The sequence below is a fragment of the Tetrao urogallus genome, assembly GCF_951394365.1.
Source record: "Tetrao urogallus genome assembly, chromosome: 2".
Lineage (NCBI taxonomy): Eukaryota > Metazoa > Chordata > Aves > Galliformes > Phasianidae > Tetrao > Tetrao urogallus.
In genome coordinates, this window is record NC_136814.1 from 51,252,562 (window position 1) to 51,271,230 (window position 18,669).

Sequence of the window (18,669 nt, forward strand, 5' to 3'; positions counted from 1 at the left end):
TCCTTTCTCCCTAGTCCTCTGTGTTCTTGCATATTTAAGAAGATGAAGGAAAGACCTTGTTGCTGTCTACAACCTTATCAGAGAATAAAGAAAAGACGGGACTGGACTCTTCTCATAAGTGTATGGTGACAGGGAGAGAGGCAACAGATGCAAGCTGGAATGCAGGACGTTGCAGTTAGATATTAAGAACTATTGCTGTTATTTTTAATCATAAGAGTGGTTACAGATTGCCCAGGGGTGTTCTGGGAGTCTCTGTGCTTAGAGGTTTTCAGGACTTAGCTGTATGTGATCCTGATCTAATTCCATCTCTTTGGAGGGAAGGGTGGAGCCAGACAGCTGCTGGAGTTTTTTTTCTAAAATAAACAAAGGTTTTGTATTTTCCCCATTTACTGCATACAGATGTAGAGGGGAGCAGGATGTGAGTGGACAGATGTAGTTAATCAGTACACATTCAGTGTGTGTGTCTTTATCTGGAGAAATTGGAGGAGTGATTGCCATAGGAGTGGGAATGTGGGAGAGAGCTGGATATCTCCCACTACAGGTGGACTTGAAACTTTGATTGATTGGATTGTGTGTTTTGGGAGAACTTGTTTGTAGAACTTCTGTGCAATTACATTTATTACGATGGTATACATAATATATTACAGCTCCCCATTTTTATAGAAAAGAAGGGTTCCAATCTGGCTGGTCTGAGCACTATTCCTAACCACACTTGTGGGTTGCCTTCCTTGAACAGCCCAATACAGTCAAGATCCTGCACGAGCTACGAAGTACTGTCACTAATTATGCAATCAAATACTCTACATGTACATAAAAAGGCATTATAATTGCTCAGTCAGATGCAATGTAATGTATTTGTCCAGTTGTGAGTGCAATGCAATATAGTTGTTATCTTCCAAGTAAATTGGGTAATGGTAGCAGTTTGGCCATAAAAACTGGAGAGATAAGTGCAGTTAAAAAAAGCTGTTTTTTCAGATGCTTTTGCAGCCCTTGATTGAGCTTCAGGGTGCTGTAACAGCAGTGCCTCTGCTGCTCACTTGGCTTTTTCTGGAGCCGACTACTTTCATGACTGTGACACCCATGGAGGGGAAACATAGAATTACAGCATGTAGCTTTAGGGAAAATACGCCATGTCTTTGTTGTTGTAATTTGGAGTATGCATGTAGAACTTCTGACGTGGAGTTCTTGATTAATAATTTACACCCTATTTATGCTCAGGAAGATTATGGCAGAATCTGCTGGGGGGGGGAAGTTTATTAATGATATTGAGAAGCCTAAGTGACCTACCCTTCAGTTAGAACATCTGCCCGAGGGGGTGCTAGTTACCTGCTTAGCGAGGAAGTATTTTGTACAGTGTTTTGAAATCCTGTGTTTACACTGATCCTTCAATATTGTTCTCTTCCTTCTTGTTTATTATGTAGGTCCTAATGTAATTGAAACTTCTGTAGCGAGAACTGACTTAAATAACAGCATAAAGGTAAGGGTCGATAAATAGTGCTGGATTATCCAAATATTTTACTTGGTATCCGTAATGTCAGATACACCTTTTCTCCAGTCCCATTATTTTAAGTGGTTCATTTTCTACTAGGAAGCTTCTTGGCCACCTGATGCTTTCCAATTTGAAACAGAACATTCAGTGCTTTTACTACCACTATGTGACCCAGCACCAATTTTTAGTCTTTTGCAAGTAGGTAAGGTAGAGAGTTTTGTGATGGGCAGTGTTTCTTCGCAGTAATTCTTATGAAGTAACGCTCATGACAGGATTCCCTGGTGAGCTCGTGCTTGGAGATTCTTGTGAGGGTCCAGGATGAGAACAGGAAACAGAAAAACAATGTTCTCAGTGACAAATAATGATAACTCTCCTGTGATTTTTTTTTTTTTTTTTTTTTTTTTCCCCCCCCTTTTTCTCAGCTGGGGAGGAAAGTCTGTTTTCCTTCTTAATTGTCTGTTTTCAAGTGGCCATGACAGTGCAGTATGACCTCTTATTGTGAACCTTTACTGTCTTAAAGTATTCCATATTAAGCTTTCATGTTATCATTTTCAGTTTTTCTATTTCTGTCCAGTTCTTTGCTGTCAAACAAATAACTAAAATAATTTTTATGAAGTTGTTAACAAAAAAACAAAAATAAAAAAAAAAAAAAATTAAGTGTAGTTTGGTTAAATGCCATGACACTTCTGAAGGTTTGGGTTTTTTGGTTTTTTTTGGTCAGTAGGTCTCTTACACACATTTAAATTGGTACTGCACTATAGATGGACTTAAAAAATAAAAAATGCTTTTCTTAATTGATATTAAAAATGCCTTTCCTGCATTAGATTTTCTCTGTTAATGTTACCTCCTATGCTTTTGAATGTGGGATTTATAGAAAACCAGTAGAAAGATAGTTGTGATTTACATACTTAGATTTACACTGTTTTAATTCTGTAGCATACAGGCTGGGGTCACAAGTCTGAGTGGACTGATAAAGTGCTATAAATTACGTCTTTTGGGGGGGGCTAAATCTCTCATATCGGAACTCTTTTTATTGCTGCTGCTTTTATGTGCTTCAAGTAGTCAGTGCATTTTAGTGCTGTGCAAAATCCGTGTGCTGCTTTAGCTGCTTCATTGAAACACATATATATGGGGTGCTTGTACTGTCCATGCAATAGCACATATTAAATTTATTCCTGAAAAATATTGTTCCTAGTGTACCTTTCATTGTTATGACTGCAAATGTATTGTGTAATATAATGACTGATGCTAACCTTGGTGGGGTTTTTGTTGTGTTTTTTTAACAGCTGAAGCCTTTTAATTTAAGTTCGCCACCACTGTCTACTTATAACCAACAGCTGTGGCTGACCTGTGTAGTCGAGTTGGATCAGCATGATGGTGAGAGTCTTACCTAGTGTTTAGGAAACTGCTGTGGCAACCCAATTTTGTGTACTATATTTTTGTTGTTGTTGTGTAGCAAATTCTGTTTTTTTGTGGCTGTGCTTGGTGGGTTTTCCCTCTGTCTCTCCATCTCTGCCCCTTGCCCTCAGTAAAGGGATGGATTGAGCTGATCTTGAGAATTGGATGCAGAAGGTGCATGGGATACGTTGGGAGTTATTTCTATAAAAACTGCAGTGTGTAGAGAGTCTGTGTCTGTCCAGGGAGAAATTAGATGTTTAAGTCGTAATATTACTAACTGTGCAGTCAAGTTTCCCTGTACATACAAGAGAAATACTGTGATTAAGAATTCTTAACATATTAGGATTCAGTACAAGGGCTGTGTGACTTCATGACAGAATATATAAATGAAGGGGTTTTCTTGCTTATTTGTTTTGAAATTAATATAATTGAACCTTATTCCTGTAAAGTATAACTAAGTACTTCTGGATATCTCTTTTTAAGATGTTACTTCTGTGTCCAGCAATAGCTTAACATTTTCTCCCTCAATTACAGTATCACTCAAAAAGAACGTTACTATGACAGTCAAAGTGCTTGGAGTGGTGAAGGATGGAAGCACCCCCTACGTTAATAATCAAGTTCACAACCGGACACGGTTGCTCAATTGTGCACAGGTATGTGTCTGCTTGAAGAAAACTCTGCTGCAGTACTTTTACATATATTTGTGTGCATGCTCCATTGCATTGCTAGTTTGTTTTTTTCTGTGGCTTGTATTTACTACCTCAAAAAGACCCCTTTTTTTCTTTTTTTGTTGGAGCTTTCTGCCAGCAAAGTGTGCTGATTAAACAGATTAACAGTACAGTGGGAAGGAACATTTGAACAGTAAAACAGGTATTGAGCTCTAGAGGAGAGAGAAATTCTTATACAGCAACTAGAAGAGCATTTGATTGAAAGTAGCTAGCTTGTGTGCTTGAAGGGGGAGGGGAAATCTTCCCACACAAGAAGTTCCTAGTGAAACCTTCAGTTATAAAGTTCTGAGTTTAAGGATATCTGAAACAGTTTATCCAGAATGAAATCCTTGAGGAAGAAATAGCTGAAGTTCTTTCACGAGAAGTTTGCTTGTTGATAAGATGTGTAATAAGCATCATCCATATCTACGTCCTCAGAAACAAGTTATATTACCAGTGAGTTTTGTAGAATAAATTGAAGGTTTTTAAATATTACTCTTCCCTGTATGTGTTCACAGAAATGCAGTGAAATCATTGTTGCTCACCTGGGCTACCTGAACTACACTCAGTACAACATATTTGTTAGTTTTGAAGATCTAAATAAGTTAACGTATGCAATACAGAATATTACTTTCACAGTAAGTATAAAGTTTTATTCTAGCAAAAGAGGTCTCTGGAGCAGTCTGCTTTAGTTGTAATAAAAAGTTACTTTATTTTTGAACGTGAAATATAAAGGTGCATTGTAATAAAGCTTTCTGTCTCTGCTGGTTTCAGAGTTGTAGTATTTGTGTTATTAGTGTTCTGGAGCAATATTTATCTTCATAGGGAAAGCATTTTCTTTCAGAACTTCTATTGCTGTTTTCAGGGACGGATAATTTTAGTGTAATTCCTAGAAGGTATTTAATGGTAGACAAGCGAGACTAGAACATACAGTTTTCTGCATTTTCACATAGAGATCTTGCCTTTCTAAACTGCTTTTTTTTTTTTTTTTTTTTTTTTAAGCCTTTCCAGGAGGTGTGTGAATTAGCAGGATTTTTTTTAAGCTCTACAAATGTGCTGGCCTGAAAGATTTGAGACACAAAGGCAAATGGGAAAAAATTGTTTGACCCTACTTATGAGGAAGAAAAAATTGTTGTAGTTTTTTTTTCTGAGTGAAATAAGCAGTGAAATTTGCAGTTCCTAGCAAAATGAACTGGGCAAGTTACAGTACTTAAGGTTGTTAATAAACCAGTTAAAAGTGTGTTGAATCACTCCAAAAAGAGGTTTAGAAACATTTGCATTAGGAGAAGATGGAGCTAAACTGAACTTATAATACTAGTTATTATGTTGTTCTGCCTGTATGTAACATTATGTGTGTCAGAGCAGGCAGAAAAGGAAAGTTTACGGTAAAGCAGAAGTGGCTTATATATACTAAATGAGCTTCCTGAATCTTCATATTTGATGTATTCTAATTTATAAAGTGCATCGTTAAAAATAAGTTGTAGGGGAAGAAAAAGAAAAAAACAAAGTGTTGGCTTAGTTGTGGATTTCAAGCAGGGTGAGGCATTGGTGCGTTTATAGTTCTACGGTTTATCGTCTTGCTTTGCAGGCTTTCCTTCATGCAAACAACCAAAAACCCAATCCAGAGGCTCTGCTTTCCCGTAGCAAGTGAACATACCAGTGTATTTTGTTAATACAGTGCATTGTGGTGTTTTCAGTTAACATAACAAATTCTTTTGTAGATGAGGATCCTCCACATAAAATTTTCATTCTACGTTTGCACTTAAACCTCTATCTTGTCTTTTTGTCTTTTTTTTTTTATTATTTTTTACAGGTAGGTTAAATCCATTGAAAGGTAAAGCTTCTTGTCAGATGGGCAGAGCATACGTGGTGCATACATTTCAGAACTAGCTTCTGAAGAGAAGCAGGCCAGATAAGAGAAATTTCTCAACAGTGTTCATGCAAAATGACATGTTATAATGAGTATTTCTGCCCATCTAATAATTAGAGCACTAAGGCAGCTTTTTTCCTTAATCTTAAAAATACTTTTATGTATCTGGTTAGCTCATTTATTCTTCTCTTGAGTCTCACTTCTGAAAAAAGAACAAGCTTTAAGAAAACAAGCTCGTTACAGAAAACACAGCTGTACCTTATCAACATTTTCATGATCAGTTTATGTATTTGACCTTGGTAATAAACAGAAGTTAGTCGATTATTGAAGTTCAAATTTTGAACGTGAGAGAGATCAAAAAGGATTCTCCTTGCTGATTTCGAAGAAATAGTTTGATGTGTGACAGCACAATGACTGTGTTACAAAGTGGCAGGGTAAAGGAGGAGCAAAGATACTAGTCTGCTTTGGTTATCTTTTCGTTGGGTAGTTTCTTTTTCTTCACCTGAAGCAAGCTTTAACGTGAAAGACAGTGCCTGTGAATGTATCTTTGTATTTCCATAGTGACATGGGGGAATTTGGTTATACCATCACATTTTGAAAAGCTGGAAAACTTTTGAATATCTTCAAAGGATGTTAATTATTGATGTTGTGTGACCTCTCTAAAAACATTTTTCTTGTGTTTTCTTGTAGTGGAAGACGTACAATCCAACGTTTTCACAAGTGGAAATCTGGTTCCGATTTGTCTTTGTAGTTCTCACCTTTATGGTCACGGTAAGATTATTGCTTCAGTGTTTTTGGGTAATGCTGCATGGTAGTGCTTTATTTAGTAGAACTTAGCCCCAGGCTGTCAAGTTGAGAAATTGTTGAATGGGTGTTAATAAAGTTTCTAAAATACTCATTTACTTGCTGCTTTTATGTAGTTACAAGTGGCGTTGTGGAACATTAAGAATAAATGGGAGAAACTTGTCTTTTTTTTTTTTTTTTTTTACACTGATTTTTGAATTTAGGAGAGACGTTTTCTTCAAACAAAAAATTCTGATTAGATCCTAGAAAAATAAGATGGCTTGTTCAGTGGGCTCAGACATTAGAATAGGATGCCCAGACAGCCTTTGTTCTCTGTCTTTGAAAATGAGTAAAACTCAATTGAATATGACCTTGAATATGAACTTTAGAGTCATCGCTGTCTTGAGTGGGAAGGTGGACCAGATGACTTGCACATGTCCCTGACAACCTAAATTACTCTGTGATTTACATTATCTATCACTTCACAGTTATGCCCCTGGAACAGAAATGTCTGGGGGGAAAGTAAAACAGTAGAACAATAAAAAAGCAAAATTCTCAAAGTAAGATTTAAAAATACTTAGCTACTTTCATAGCATTTCTTTCCCATGTGTGAGATCACTCACTAATGAACTGTGAATGTTGTATAGGATCTGGATATGTATTTTTTTAATAAGTGACTTTAAGTGGAAGTTGTATTGTGTGACCAGTAACTAGGCAGCCTTTTTTTTTCTGGCTTCCTTTTCAGTTTGAGAGTAATTTGTGTTGAGGTTAGCTAACAAGGTTATTGGTAAAGGAGGAACAAGACTCCCGTTTCACTGTGTTATCAGTGTCAAAGGCCTTGCAAAGTGGTGTTTGCAATGTGCTGTATGTTGCTATGTAGGCTATTTTTTCCTTCTAAATTTTTTTGTATGTTTTTAGTGTCTGTTTGCACATTCTCTACGAAAATTCTCCATGAGAGACTGGGGTATTGAACAGAAATGGATGTCTATCCTCCTTCCTCTCCTCCTGCTTTACAACGGTACTGGTTTTTTTTTTTATAAACTATCTTTTTTTTTTTTTTTTTTAAAGAAAGAAAAAGAGAGAAAATGCTCAGTTTTGGCCTTGAACTTACAAGCAGCTGTCTATAAGGCTTCAGAAAACTAATTTATAAAAAAAAGAACAACCCTTCTAAAACGTGGCAAATTCAAAGTTATAATCAATAGGTAGGCTTTGTTCTTTTCCCTCAACTCCATTTAAAATTGACTGCAGTAGGAGGCTGCAACCATGCTGACCCTTTCACATGTAAAAGTAGTTTCTGTATTTGTCTGATAAGCCTTGCTTCTGTATTTTTCATATGCTCGTGCTGTATTAAAACAGAAGCTGTGTTGTATAAACAGAAGTCTTGTAAATGACCTCAATTTCTAACACTTTCTAGCAGTACTGAAAGAATGTTTGTCTTTCAGGTATTCTGAGGTTCATCACCTAGAAAAGTGGTTTAGCGGAAGGTCTGTTAAAACACAAAGTCTTTCAGAAATGTTGGCAATTACATATTTGCGTAGTTTTACAGTCAATTGCAGCTGAAGGTGCCATTTTCTTTGCAAGTTATTGTAAGGTAGAACAAACTCCAATTTCATTTAGTGATGTAATTTTAAAATCTTTCTCTTCTCAAGATGAATTCAACTTATTTTTAATAAAAGACTGTTCTTTTTCCCCCCGCTTAACTTCTTTTCTTTTGTTACAGACCCATTTTTCCCCCTTTCTTTTCTGGTGAACAGTTGGTTTCCTGGAATGCTGGATGACCTATTCCAATCACTGTTTCTGTGTGCGCTGTTATTGTTCTGGCTTTGTGTCTACCATGGAATAAGGGTACAGGTAGGGGTACAACCATATCTAGCATGCTTACTGAGAAGACAGTACTTGTTTATTCAGTTATCTCAAAAGGTGACAAATTTAAAACTTAATTAAAAACTAAGTGGCATTTTCATCTTAAAGTACAATGTAAGAAACAGAATTAAAATGTTTTGTGGTGAAGTAGAATGCATTGAGATTACCACACCTAAATAAGATAAATGGAGACAGTCTGCTCAAAGCTTTGGAATGATGGTACTGTTGTTCTTGCTTGAAGGGTTTTGTTGTTGTTTGTGATGGCGGTTCATTTTTAAAACCACTTTATAATATTGCATAAAGGAAATGTGAATTCTGGGGCAGATTCCTATCATTTCAGTATCAGTGAAATATGCGGGACCTGAAAAGCAGCATGCCCCAAATCTTCTGTATCTTAACTTTAATGCAAATGATACAATTTTGTATCTTTTTTTTTTTTTTTGTATTCTGCAATCAGCTGTAGAAGTTAAAAATACTGAAGGTGGTTTTTCTTAATCTAATTCATCAAATGAAACAAAGGAAAGGTTATTTTATTCTGCCACGATGGATTCAAATCTCAAATGTGGGTTCTCTCCTTGACCATGCTATTGTTTTATCAACAGGGAGAAAGGAAGTGCTTAACCTTCTATCTGCCCAAATTCCTTATTGTTGGACTATTGTGGCTTGCCTCTGTTACGTTAGGAGTATGGCAAACGTGAGTAACTTAAGACGTAATGCACAAGTTATGAACTGAAATTGCTTTGGAGTGGGAAGTTTGTTTATGTCTTCTTCCTCTTTGTGCCATAGAAGTGGAGTTGAAATTATATTTTGTTTTGCAAAATGTGACTGATTTGAAAGCAGAATTCTTCATGGACAATTTAGTAGTACATAATTTTATAAATTAGAGTAAGAACTAGAAGTCAATATGTCAGTATGTTAGGACTCCCTCCAACGCACTCTTCCCATTAGCTTTTTCAGTATTTGAAGCATCAGTTGCTCTGTTACCACAGTTTAACAAAACTCTTCAACCTGCCCAATTGGTATTAACAGATCTTAGCCAAGCCATGCTTCTCAAGACTGAGTTGATGAGTTCAGTGTTTTTCTTCTTTCTCACTGTTTCAGTCACTTACGTGAAGGTGTCAATACTCCACGCAGAAAACTTTGTCAGTTTTGACACGTTTTTAAATCTCTTAAGCATTTTACTCTCAATTGCTTGTCTGTCACTTTATTTCTCAGTATATATTTCTTGCCATTGCACATTTTTGAAAGTGGTGCAATTGCAGGGAATGTTGGTTTTAATGTTTTATCAGCAGAATTTGTATGAAGTAAAGGTTTAAACAGCTGTTATTTGGGTATCATTCTTATCACCAAAGATGAGACTGAAACAGTAAATCATGAAGGCCTGTAGGAGTTTACAGAATTACACATTTCCTATAAAGATAAAAATAGAATAAAAGAATCATCCAGCTTGGAAAAGACTCTAAGATCATGAAGTCTAACTGTCAACCCGAACTACACTGTCCCACTACCAAACCCTACATATCTCAATACTTCTGGAAATGGGGACTCCACCATTCCCTGGGCAGCCAATTGTAGTGTTTTACTACCTTTTCCTTGAATAAATTCTTCCTGATGTCTGATTAAACCTCTACTGGTGCATCTTGAAGCTGTTGCCTCACCTCCTATCATTTGTTACCTGAGAAAAGATCCCAACACCCTCCCTGCTGCAATCTCATTTCAGGCTGTTGTAGAGAGCGGTGAGGTCCCCCTCAGCCTCCTGCAGACTAAACAATCCATATTCTCTCAGCTACTCCTCATAAGTCTTGTTTCCTAGTCCCTTCACCTGCTCAGTAGTTCTTCTCTGCGCACAAGTAGGGAGTCTGGACATACTGGCTACCAAAATCATCCATATTCCTTGAAAAATGGGATTTAGAAAGGAAAAGGATGTCATGTAAATTGTCTTTGAAATCACTGGCATTGCACTGATTTCTACAGCCAGGATCTTCAGTTCTAATCTTTGTGTAGTAACTTTAAACGCTTTCTTTGTTAGTAGATTTCCTGGTCTGTGTATTGTTTTTGACCTTGTATTTTGTAGTGTTATACGTACTGATTTTTCATTTTGAATTTTTTCTAGTGTTAATGAAGTCCATGATCCTACATATCAATACAGAGTTGACACAGGTAATTTCCAGGTAAGTCCGAAATATTTCTTTGATCTTAAGTTGTCAAATGTAGTTAGGCAATACAATGAAGGACATTTGCTCTCAGATTTCCATTGAAATCTAACAGTTTAGAAAATTGTTGACCTGGTGATCTTGCTTGGACTACTAGGGTACTTTCCATTTTGCTTCAGATCACATGTAGGCTATATTGAACTCCAACCCAATGAGAACAGTCTTGCAATAATCTTGGGTATCTGGAGACTCGACACTACATGTTTTGTCAGGGACTCATGACTGTGGGAACCAAAAGATGATTTTTTTTTTTTTTTAAGCTTCTTAAGTCAGTTTTGTATATCTTGACTCTTCCCAAGGTCCTCTGTACTAGAAAATTTAAAACTTCCTTACTGGAGAGGAAGATATAATTTATATGGTTTCCTGTATAATTCTCAGGAAATATGTTTGTTTTTAAAAAAAAAAAAAAAAAAGTGTACCTTGACATATGCATCCTCATTTTGTACTTCCTTTCATACTTTCCCTGAATAAATGCACCATTCTGTACTGTGTTTTGGAAATCAACAGTTTCTGTTGCAGGGTACAACTGAAGAAAGCAGGAATAGACCAAACTTTCTTAAATAATATTCTTTATATAGGGAATGAAAATCTTCTTCCTTGTGGTGGCAACCACATATATTCTCTACCTTCTGTTCCTGATAGTGAGAGCATGTTCCGAACTCCGTAACATGCCTTATGTTGGTAAGTATTTCTTTTGGTTCTTCTCTAAGCAGGCTGTCTTCTCCTAGATGTAGGTGTAAATTCTCTAATAATAATTTTTCTCAATCTTTATCAGATCTCAGGTTGAAATTCTTGACTGCATTAACCTTCGTAGTGCTCATCATTAGGTAAGGCTTTTCAGAGAACATTTCTCAGTACTTGAATTTTTAAATATATAAAGTCTTGAAAGAAAAGGTTATTTTTTTTTGTAATATACTCAGTGAAACTGAGAGATAAGTTGGTTTTTTTTTGTATATATATTTTGCTTGGTAATCAATTCATAATTTTTGGAGCCCTTTCTTAAGGTTTTTATAGACAGTTTTGTATTTCCATTACTGCCACAATGCACTGGAAGACTTAGCAGGAGATATATTTTGTATTGCTGAGTAGCTTGCAGTGCACTGTTGATCTCTTTTGGAGTTTCGTAAGCTGCATTCTGTAAAGCAGAGGTTTAGAATTACTTTTACTTTGTTTATATCTGTCCCCCACTCCAAGCAATTATTTTAAATTGCTGTTGGCTTTTGGATTGTCTTTAGTGGGTGAAATATGACAAAAATAGACCATTGTTTTTTGGTTTTTTTTTTTCCTTTATTAGATTGACTGCTGAATTTAAATCACAAAATAATAATTATTAATTTAGAAATATGAAAACAAAATGTGTCTTCAAATAAACAGCACTTGAACGTAATTACTTTTTTAGTATACTACTCTATCAAGCTTGCACTTAAATTTTGCATTTTAAAGGCTCATTATACCTATATGCCATTACTTTTTTTTTTTCCCCACAGCATTGTTATACTCTATTTACGCTTTGGAGCACAAGTTCTACAGGACAACTTTGTTGCTGAGCTGTCAACTCATTATCAGAATTATATCCTTGTGTTGTGATGCTGCTCAACTGGGAATATTAATCTGGTTTTCCTTAGGAAGTACTTAAAGATGATTTACCTAAGGACTGAGTATTTTGACTTTTAGGTGGACTTTTGAAACCCTGATCAAAATTGATAAAGCATCATGTCACTATTTTCTAGTAGCTGTTTGTAAAGATTATGAGCTGAGACAGTTTCAGTCTAATTTGTTTATATCAAGTAAACCACAGCTGCGTTTGCTACTCTTCAAAAGGAATGAAAGCCCAGGCTTTGTTTTAGTGGTGAAATCAGAAATATTCAATTTTACCATGTGCTTCACTACTGAACAGAAGAACTTTTCTCAGCAAATATTACTTTAAAATTGAAGATTTGTCTTCAGTTAGAACTTTACTTAGAAACAGCTTGAGTATACTAGTTGTCAGTTAATCTAAAAATACAAAAGCCAATTGTTCATCCATTCATGCTCTCAAACTTTATTGTGACAAAAATTCTTTCTGTTGGAGCAGCTTACATATGTTTTGAATCTCATTTCCAAAGTTTATGTGAGTGGAGCTATATTGAGAAAAATCCTTGACGCTTTCTACCAGCAGAATTCTTATCATTTTATGGTTTATTGAACTTCTATCTCTACACATTAGCCTTCGTCTATTCCCCCTCAAAGAATGCGCTGTATGGTAAGTGTAAGCAATTTGTAGCATCATAGAATGGCCAGGGTTGAAAAGGACCACAATGATCATAGAGTTTCAACCCCCCTTCTATGTGCAGGTCACCAACCACCAGACCAGGCTGCCCAGAGCCACATCCAGCCTGGTCTTGAATGCCTCCAGGATGGGGCATCCACAGCCTCTTTGGGCAACCTGTTCCAGTGCGTCACCACCCTCTGGGTGAACAACTTCCTCCTAATATCTAACCTAAACCTCCCCTGTCTCAGTTTAAAACCATTCCCCCTTGTCCTATCACTATCCATCCTCGTAAACAGCCGTTCCCCCTCCTGTTTATACTCTCCCTTCAAATATTGGAAGGCCACAATGTGGTCTCCCTTGAGCCTTCTCTTCTCCAAGCTAAACAAGCCCAGTTCCCTTAACCTTTCCTCACAGGAGAGGTGCTCCAGCCTTCTGATCATCTTTGTGGCCCTCCTTGGGACCCACTCCAAGAGCTCCACATCCTTCCTGTACTGGGGCCTCAGGCCTGGATGCAGTATTCTAGATTGGGCCTCGCAAGAGCTGAGAAGAGAGGGACAATCACCTTCCTCTCCCTGCTGGCCACCCTTTTTTAATGCAGTCCAGAACACAGTTGGTCTTCCAGGCTCCAAGCTCACTCTGTTGATGCATGTCCAGCTTCTTGTCCATCAGGGACCCCTAAATCCTTCTCCGCAGGGCTACTCTCAAGGAGATCTTCCCCCAGTTTTATGAATACCTGGGATTGTCCTGACCCAAATGCAGCACTGTGCACTTGGTCTTATTGAACCTCAGTCATCTGGCAAACGTAGATGACAAGAGTTGGCATAAAATTAGAACATGCTGTGTAATGTCCTTACGTATTTTCTTGTCTCATTAATTTCTATTTGCTTTACACTAACAGAAGCTGTGCTGTTCCTGAGTAATTTAGTATTGGAAATATGAGGGAATACTAAAATAGTTACAACTAATAGACTTGACCTGAATTCTTACACCTTTTTTCTGATTGACGTTATAGTCAATGTGTTTGCAAATACTGCTCTAACTTTTGAGCTGACTCACAGGCAGCGCTTAAAGAGCAAGAGTACTTTACTCATACTTTATTATAATGATAAAGTTAATATATTTACGTGCTGGCAAACTTGACTGAAATATGGAAAACAGGCTGATAGAAATGTAGGAATTAAGCTGCTCTCTAACTTGGGGGGGATCTTGGGGAATCTGGAGGGGCTTGCTGTGGGGAGAGGAGTTCACAGAGCCCATTTAAAGGGGAGGCAAAGGATTAAATCTGTGGCGCTTTTTTTGCTTTCCTAAGTATAGGATATGATCTGACTCTCATAGTGATTGTAAAGCATTATTCCTATCTAACAGATAAAGATTCTGTAAAGCATGTTTATATAGAGTGTATTCTCTGCTTTAAGCGTTGAGTTTAAAATTACTGGGAGTTGTGGGGTTAGAAGGCACGAGATTCTGAAGCTGGGCGCTTTCTCTAAACTTTTTAGATTTAAGATTGATTGTACTGTTGCAGAAAGATGCTGTTTTTTGTTATGAAAGACAAGACAAATGGTGAGGTGAGGATAAAAGGTTGCAAGAAGTATTAATTTACACAAGTTACAAAGTAAAAACCTGCTAGAAAAGAAGATGCTTTTGGCAAATTGATGGATTGGACTCTATTGCATATAATTTAAAACAGCAGCTATCAGCAACAGGTAGTACAGAAATCAATGGTTTAAAAACAGGAAAGAGAGATTTGTCATAAATAGCCAATAGAAAGTATGTATCTTCCTTTTGTCTCACAATGAAGTTACAAGTCCTTCCTTCATCTATTACAAGGGTGGGAAAGAGCCAGCTAGTTGTTAATTTACAACTTTGGTCTGCTACATTCAAAACTTGGAACAAACAAGGTCTTGAAGCCTATGCTTTTGAAAAAAGTATGAACATTTGAATAATCACAATGATAATGTATGACTTAACTATTTGTAAATAAAAACGGTATGGCATGAAACTGAACAAGGGAGGAAGTCTGCTTATACAACCTGGGACGTATATATCTGAAAATATGAAGAGAACATTATGTTGTTTCTTAAAATTATAAGAACACCGTGATGATGTGGGCTGAAGGGTGGAGAATTTAAAGGAAAGAATTCTTGGATATAGTTTTGTCAAGTTGTTGTCATGATTGCCTTCTAAGTTTTGGGTGTGTTGCTTCAGTGTTGGAGTAAAAGTGCAGCTGTGTTTCTAAATGTAATGTGCTAAATTAACCCTTGTTTGTATTTTTCCAGAATCACAGTTGAAGGACAATCCTGCTTTTTCTATGCTGAACGACTCAGATGATGATGTGATTTATGGGTAAGACTATAAAATACGTATGGGCTGTTTTTGGCGTGTTGTTTTTTGTAATATTCTTTTCCATCTTAACTAAATAACTGTAACTGAAGACTTTGTAGATTATTAGTGAAAGTAGACTGCCTGTGTAAAAGAAGTAGCTTATTCGGAAACAAATACAATGAGAATGGGTGTTATTTTGATTATTTTGGTTTTCTTTTCTTTTTGGTTTCTCAAAGGAATTGCGAAGGCTCTGACACAAATGGGTAAGTTAGTATTTAGGATAGGATAGGACATGCAATGAAGACAGAAAGGTATGTGAATGGAGAGGAATTCCTTTCAAATTGGGAAAGATTGGAGGAATCAAGTTTAGTCAGCTAGGGGGTGACTCATACAGAAATGCTACAGAGAGGGATAATTGTCCATGTGAAGTGTCCATCACTTATCAAAATAGCAATAACCAAATGTAGCAAAACTTCCAGGACTTGTGTGAGTTTATGTAACATTTAAACTACAGTAGCAGATGAAAACTTAACTGGGTCAGGCTTTCCTGTGCTAGATGCTGAACAAACTGGTTATCTGCCCTTGTTATTTTCACCTTTTAAGCAGAGGCACCAAAGGGCTGACCAGTGGGAATGGTTTAATACTGCAGTAACCTGAACAAGCCTGTGCTAGAGTAGCTGCGTGCAGCCTGAAGTGGGTTGCCTTCATTTAGTTAGATGAATAGTGGACCAGCGGTAGTGCCAGCTTGCTTGCATGCTAATCCTTGTCAGTAGTGGTTTGTAGCTACTGCAGTAATCTTTATTGTATATCAGCCTCTGGAGAGAAGTCGTACGTATTTTTCATAACCCCAGAAGGAAGCGAAAGAAATACAAAAATACAAACTTTTTACTCAAGTAACAATTTGATGCCTCGTTGTATTTTAGAACTTTCCTATTTTAGACTTACTGATTATTACGTTCAGAAGTTCTCAAAAAAATGCCTGTTTCACAGGAGTGACTATGAAGAAATGCCACTTCAGAATGGCCAAGCTATTAGAGCCAAGTTTAAAGAAGAATCAGACAGTGACTGATGGAGTGATTTTGATACAGACAGACTTGTTCAGATGGAATTAAAGCAGTTTTGAAGTTTTCCTAGATGGACCACTTCCTTGGCTTACTTACAGTCTGCTGTCATCTGAACATGGAATTCCAGGAAGGACATTCTGCTTCTGTTTCTGTTTACAAAGGTAAAGCTGAAAAAAAAAGAATGCTTGAAAAGGTTGTGGTGGGAACTCAAGGAAACCAAAATTTATACGCGTCTTACAAAATGCCTGTTGGCAGGATGTCTCTGGACTAATATTTAAGTCTGTGTCCATTTTGAGGTGTCACAGGTTACGTACGGATCTTAAAATTGCTTCTTTGCTGCTTGGTGGCTTGTTGTTGTTTCCCCTCCCCTTAGGATTATGTAGAGCACAGCATCTTAAACCTCTTGCATTTTTTCTAGCTCCTTTTCTGTTGTTCGCTGCTGTATGAAGTGCCTCTTTTCCCTCTCATTTTTCTACCTTAGTCATTTAGACTGGAGGCAGGGATCGATGTGCTTTAAGGTTCTTTCTCCTGCCTCTGTTTTTTTTTTTTTAATATTATTTCTTGGAAATGCAGAAAATCAAAAGCTTCCCATTCCTCCTTCTACGAGGTTGTATAGACTTCAAACCATTGTTTTAACTCCATTTAAATGGATTTACCAGATATGTTATAAGCATGGGATATGTGCAAATAGGTTCTAGTGAGCAAAAATGGGCTGTGGTCCAAAGTTATTTGTATGATACAGGTTTCATAACATGCTTTACCACCCCAGCAAAACTGTTTGTTTTGTTATTGTTGTTGTTTTCAATAGCCCTTTAAATAGAAAATATTTAGGCAGAAGTAAACCTCCGAAGGAGGTCAGAACTTTTGTGTGTGTGTGTTCTGGAGGAGATTGTTACGCTTAAAAGAATACAGTATAAAGTTCCACTTCGTATTTCCAAACATTTCATTGTAGATGCTTTTTCTACATCAGACTTTTTCATGAAGTTGTATTTATTGGCAGTTCTTATGCTTTCTGGGAACAATTACAGGTGCTTATGCCTTGAAGTTGCTTAACAGCTTTTGAGCACGTTCTGTGCATAGCTCAACTTCTCTGTCATACCACAGTTGCCAGCAGTACTGCTTGAAATTTTCACCCATACATTTTATGATTCTTTATTCCAGTATGTGCTGGAACAGTTATATAGGAATGCAGTATTCCTCATACAATGATGCTGCTTCTCTTTTTAAAAGCTGTTTTTCTTCCACAGTACTGCTCAGCTCTATATTTATCTGGATGCTGTTTGTTTCCAACTACTTCTGAATTTTCAAGGACTTGACCAGTCTCTTCTTTTTTTAAGAAATAGATTCCTAACTGTAATGTACTTTTGTAACATTTCTCTGCCCGGCTGCTGTGGAAAAGATATATTAGGCAGAAAATGGTGCTGGCTTACACTAGTAAATCATGCTTACGACAGACCCAGTCTAAGCAGAGCAGTGCAATGAAGTTGTACTAAACTTACTGAATCACATGGGGGGGGCATAGATTTATTCTGCATTTCTACAGCTGGTTTAGGTTATTGCAGCACAATAACCTCCATGTAGCTGTTCAAGAGCATTAAGGGGAGATTGGGAGACTTCACAAAGTAACAGTTTACTTACAGATGATCAAAGGAACTGCTTCAGGTGGTTGCAAATACAAAATAGTGCAGATTTAAATCTGCACTCTGTTAGAGACACTCTGTTAGCGTGGTAAGACTTTGTGTGTCTGTATAATGTGTAATTTTTGAGGATATTTGGAATTTACAGCATTGTGTACCGTTACTGTTTGTTAGAAGCCAAAGCACTATTGTGAGGCTAAAGCAAGGAAACAAAGTGAGAGGGGGGCTGGGAAGAAGGCAGGGGAGAGAGAGAGAGAGACAGATTTTAATTTTCTTGTTAATTGGTGTCCATTTAGAAGAACATACAGGGAAACATTACATAGTTTTTTGGGGTTTTTTTGGGTTTTTTTGTTAGTGAACTCTAGGAAGCCATATTTTCAGCATTTTCTTTTAGAATTTTTTAACAAGTATAGGGGGTGAGGTTTTTAACCTAAAAGAGATGAGCCCAATCTTATTTTTATTATCCTCTATGTGATTTTCTTGGGGCTTACAGTTGTTTGAATTTGCACAGTTAGACTCCAAAGCCAACTGGACATTTGTTGTGTACCCCAGGTCCCTTCCACTTGCACTGGAGTGAGTACAGGAATTAGGTTTTCAAAAATTCAGATCCTTGCCTATTGAAATCTCTTTGACTGTCATATTGTTTAATTCTGTTGTTCCAAATTGACAAAATACTTGATTTGAGAAATGTGCAAAGTGTACTGTTTCTTATCACAGTCTGAGCTGGTTGTTATAGTCAAACCTGAAGTAGAGTGTCATGCTTTAGATTTCATTGCCTAAAAATATTTTAAATCTAATTCGGAAAATGTGGTATTCTTTCAAAGCTGTTCTCGGCCTGTTTCACTTGCCACTGTATACCTTAACTTTCCCACATGACTACATTTGAAATGAAAATAGGAAAGCTGAGATAGCAAAATAGGTGCTTCAAGTTAAGTGTCCCACTACAGAAGTAATTTAATTTCTTTAGAGATTGTCTTAAGCAGTGTTTGCCATATAAAATAGTTCAGTATTTCAGAAGTGCTAGAGTGTAATAGTAAGCTTGACTGGAGAACTGTCATAGCAAATACTGTTC

General features: G+C 36.9%; 1 protein-coding gene across 1 annotated transcript in view; it reads left to right on the plus strand.

The window, feature by feature from the left end:
* Window positions 1-15,965, plus strand: part of TMEM181 (transmembrane protein 181) — a gene marked incomplete at both ends in the record, with an annotated part of 29,670 nt that extends 13,705 nt beyond the window's left edge. The window contains 16 exon segments of the mRNA XM_079532600.1: window positions 1,422-1,477; window positions 2,776-2,866; window positions 3,422-3,540; window positions 4,113-4,232; window positions 6,155-6,235; window positions 7,166-7,265; window positions 7,968-8,098; window positions 8,713-8,804; window positions 10,224-10,281; window positions 10,902-11,004; window positions 11,099-11,150; window positions 11,811-11,892; window positions 11,895-11,900; window positions 12,484-12,565; window positions 14,851-14,917; window positions 15,887-15,965. Of these exon segments, the coding sequence (XP_079388726.1) occupies window positions 1,422-1,477; window positions 2,776-2,866; window positions 3,422-3,540; window positions 4,113-4,232; window positions 6,155-6,235; window positions 7,166-7,265; window positions 7,968-8,098; window positions 8,713-8,804; window positions 10,224-10,281; window positions 10,902-11,004; window positions 11,099-11,150; window positions 11,811-11,892; window positions 11,895-11,900; window positions 12,484-12,565; window positions 14,851-14,917; window positions 15,887-15,965 (1,319 nt within the window).
* Between the last annotated feature and the right edge of the window lie 2,704 nt (window positions 15,966-18,669).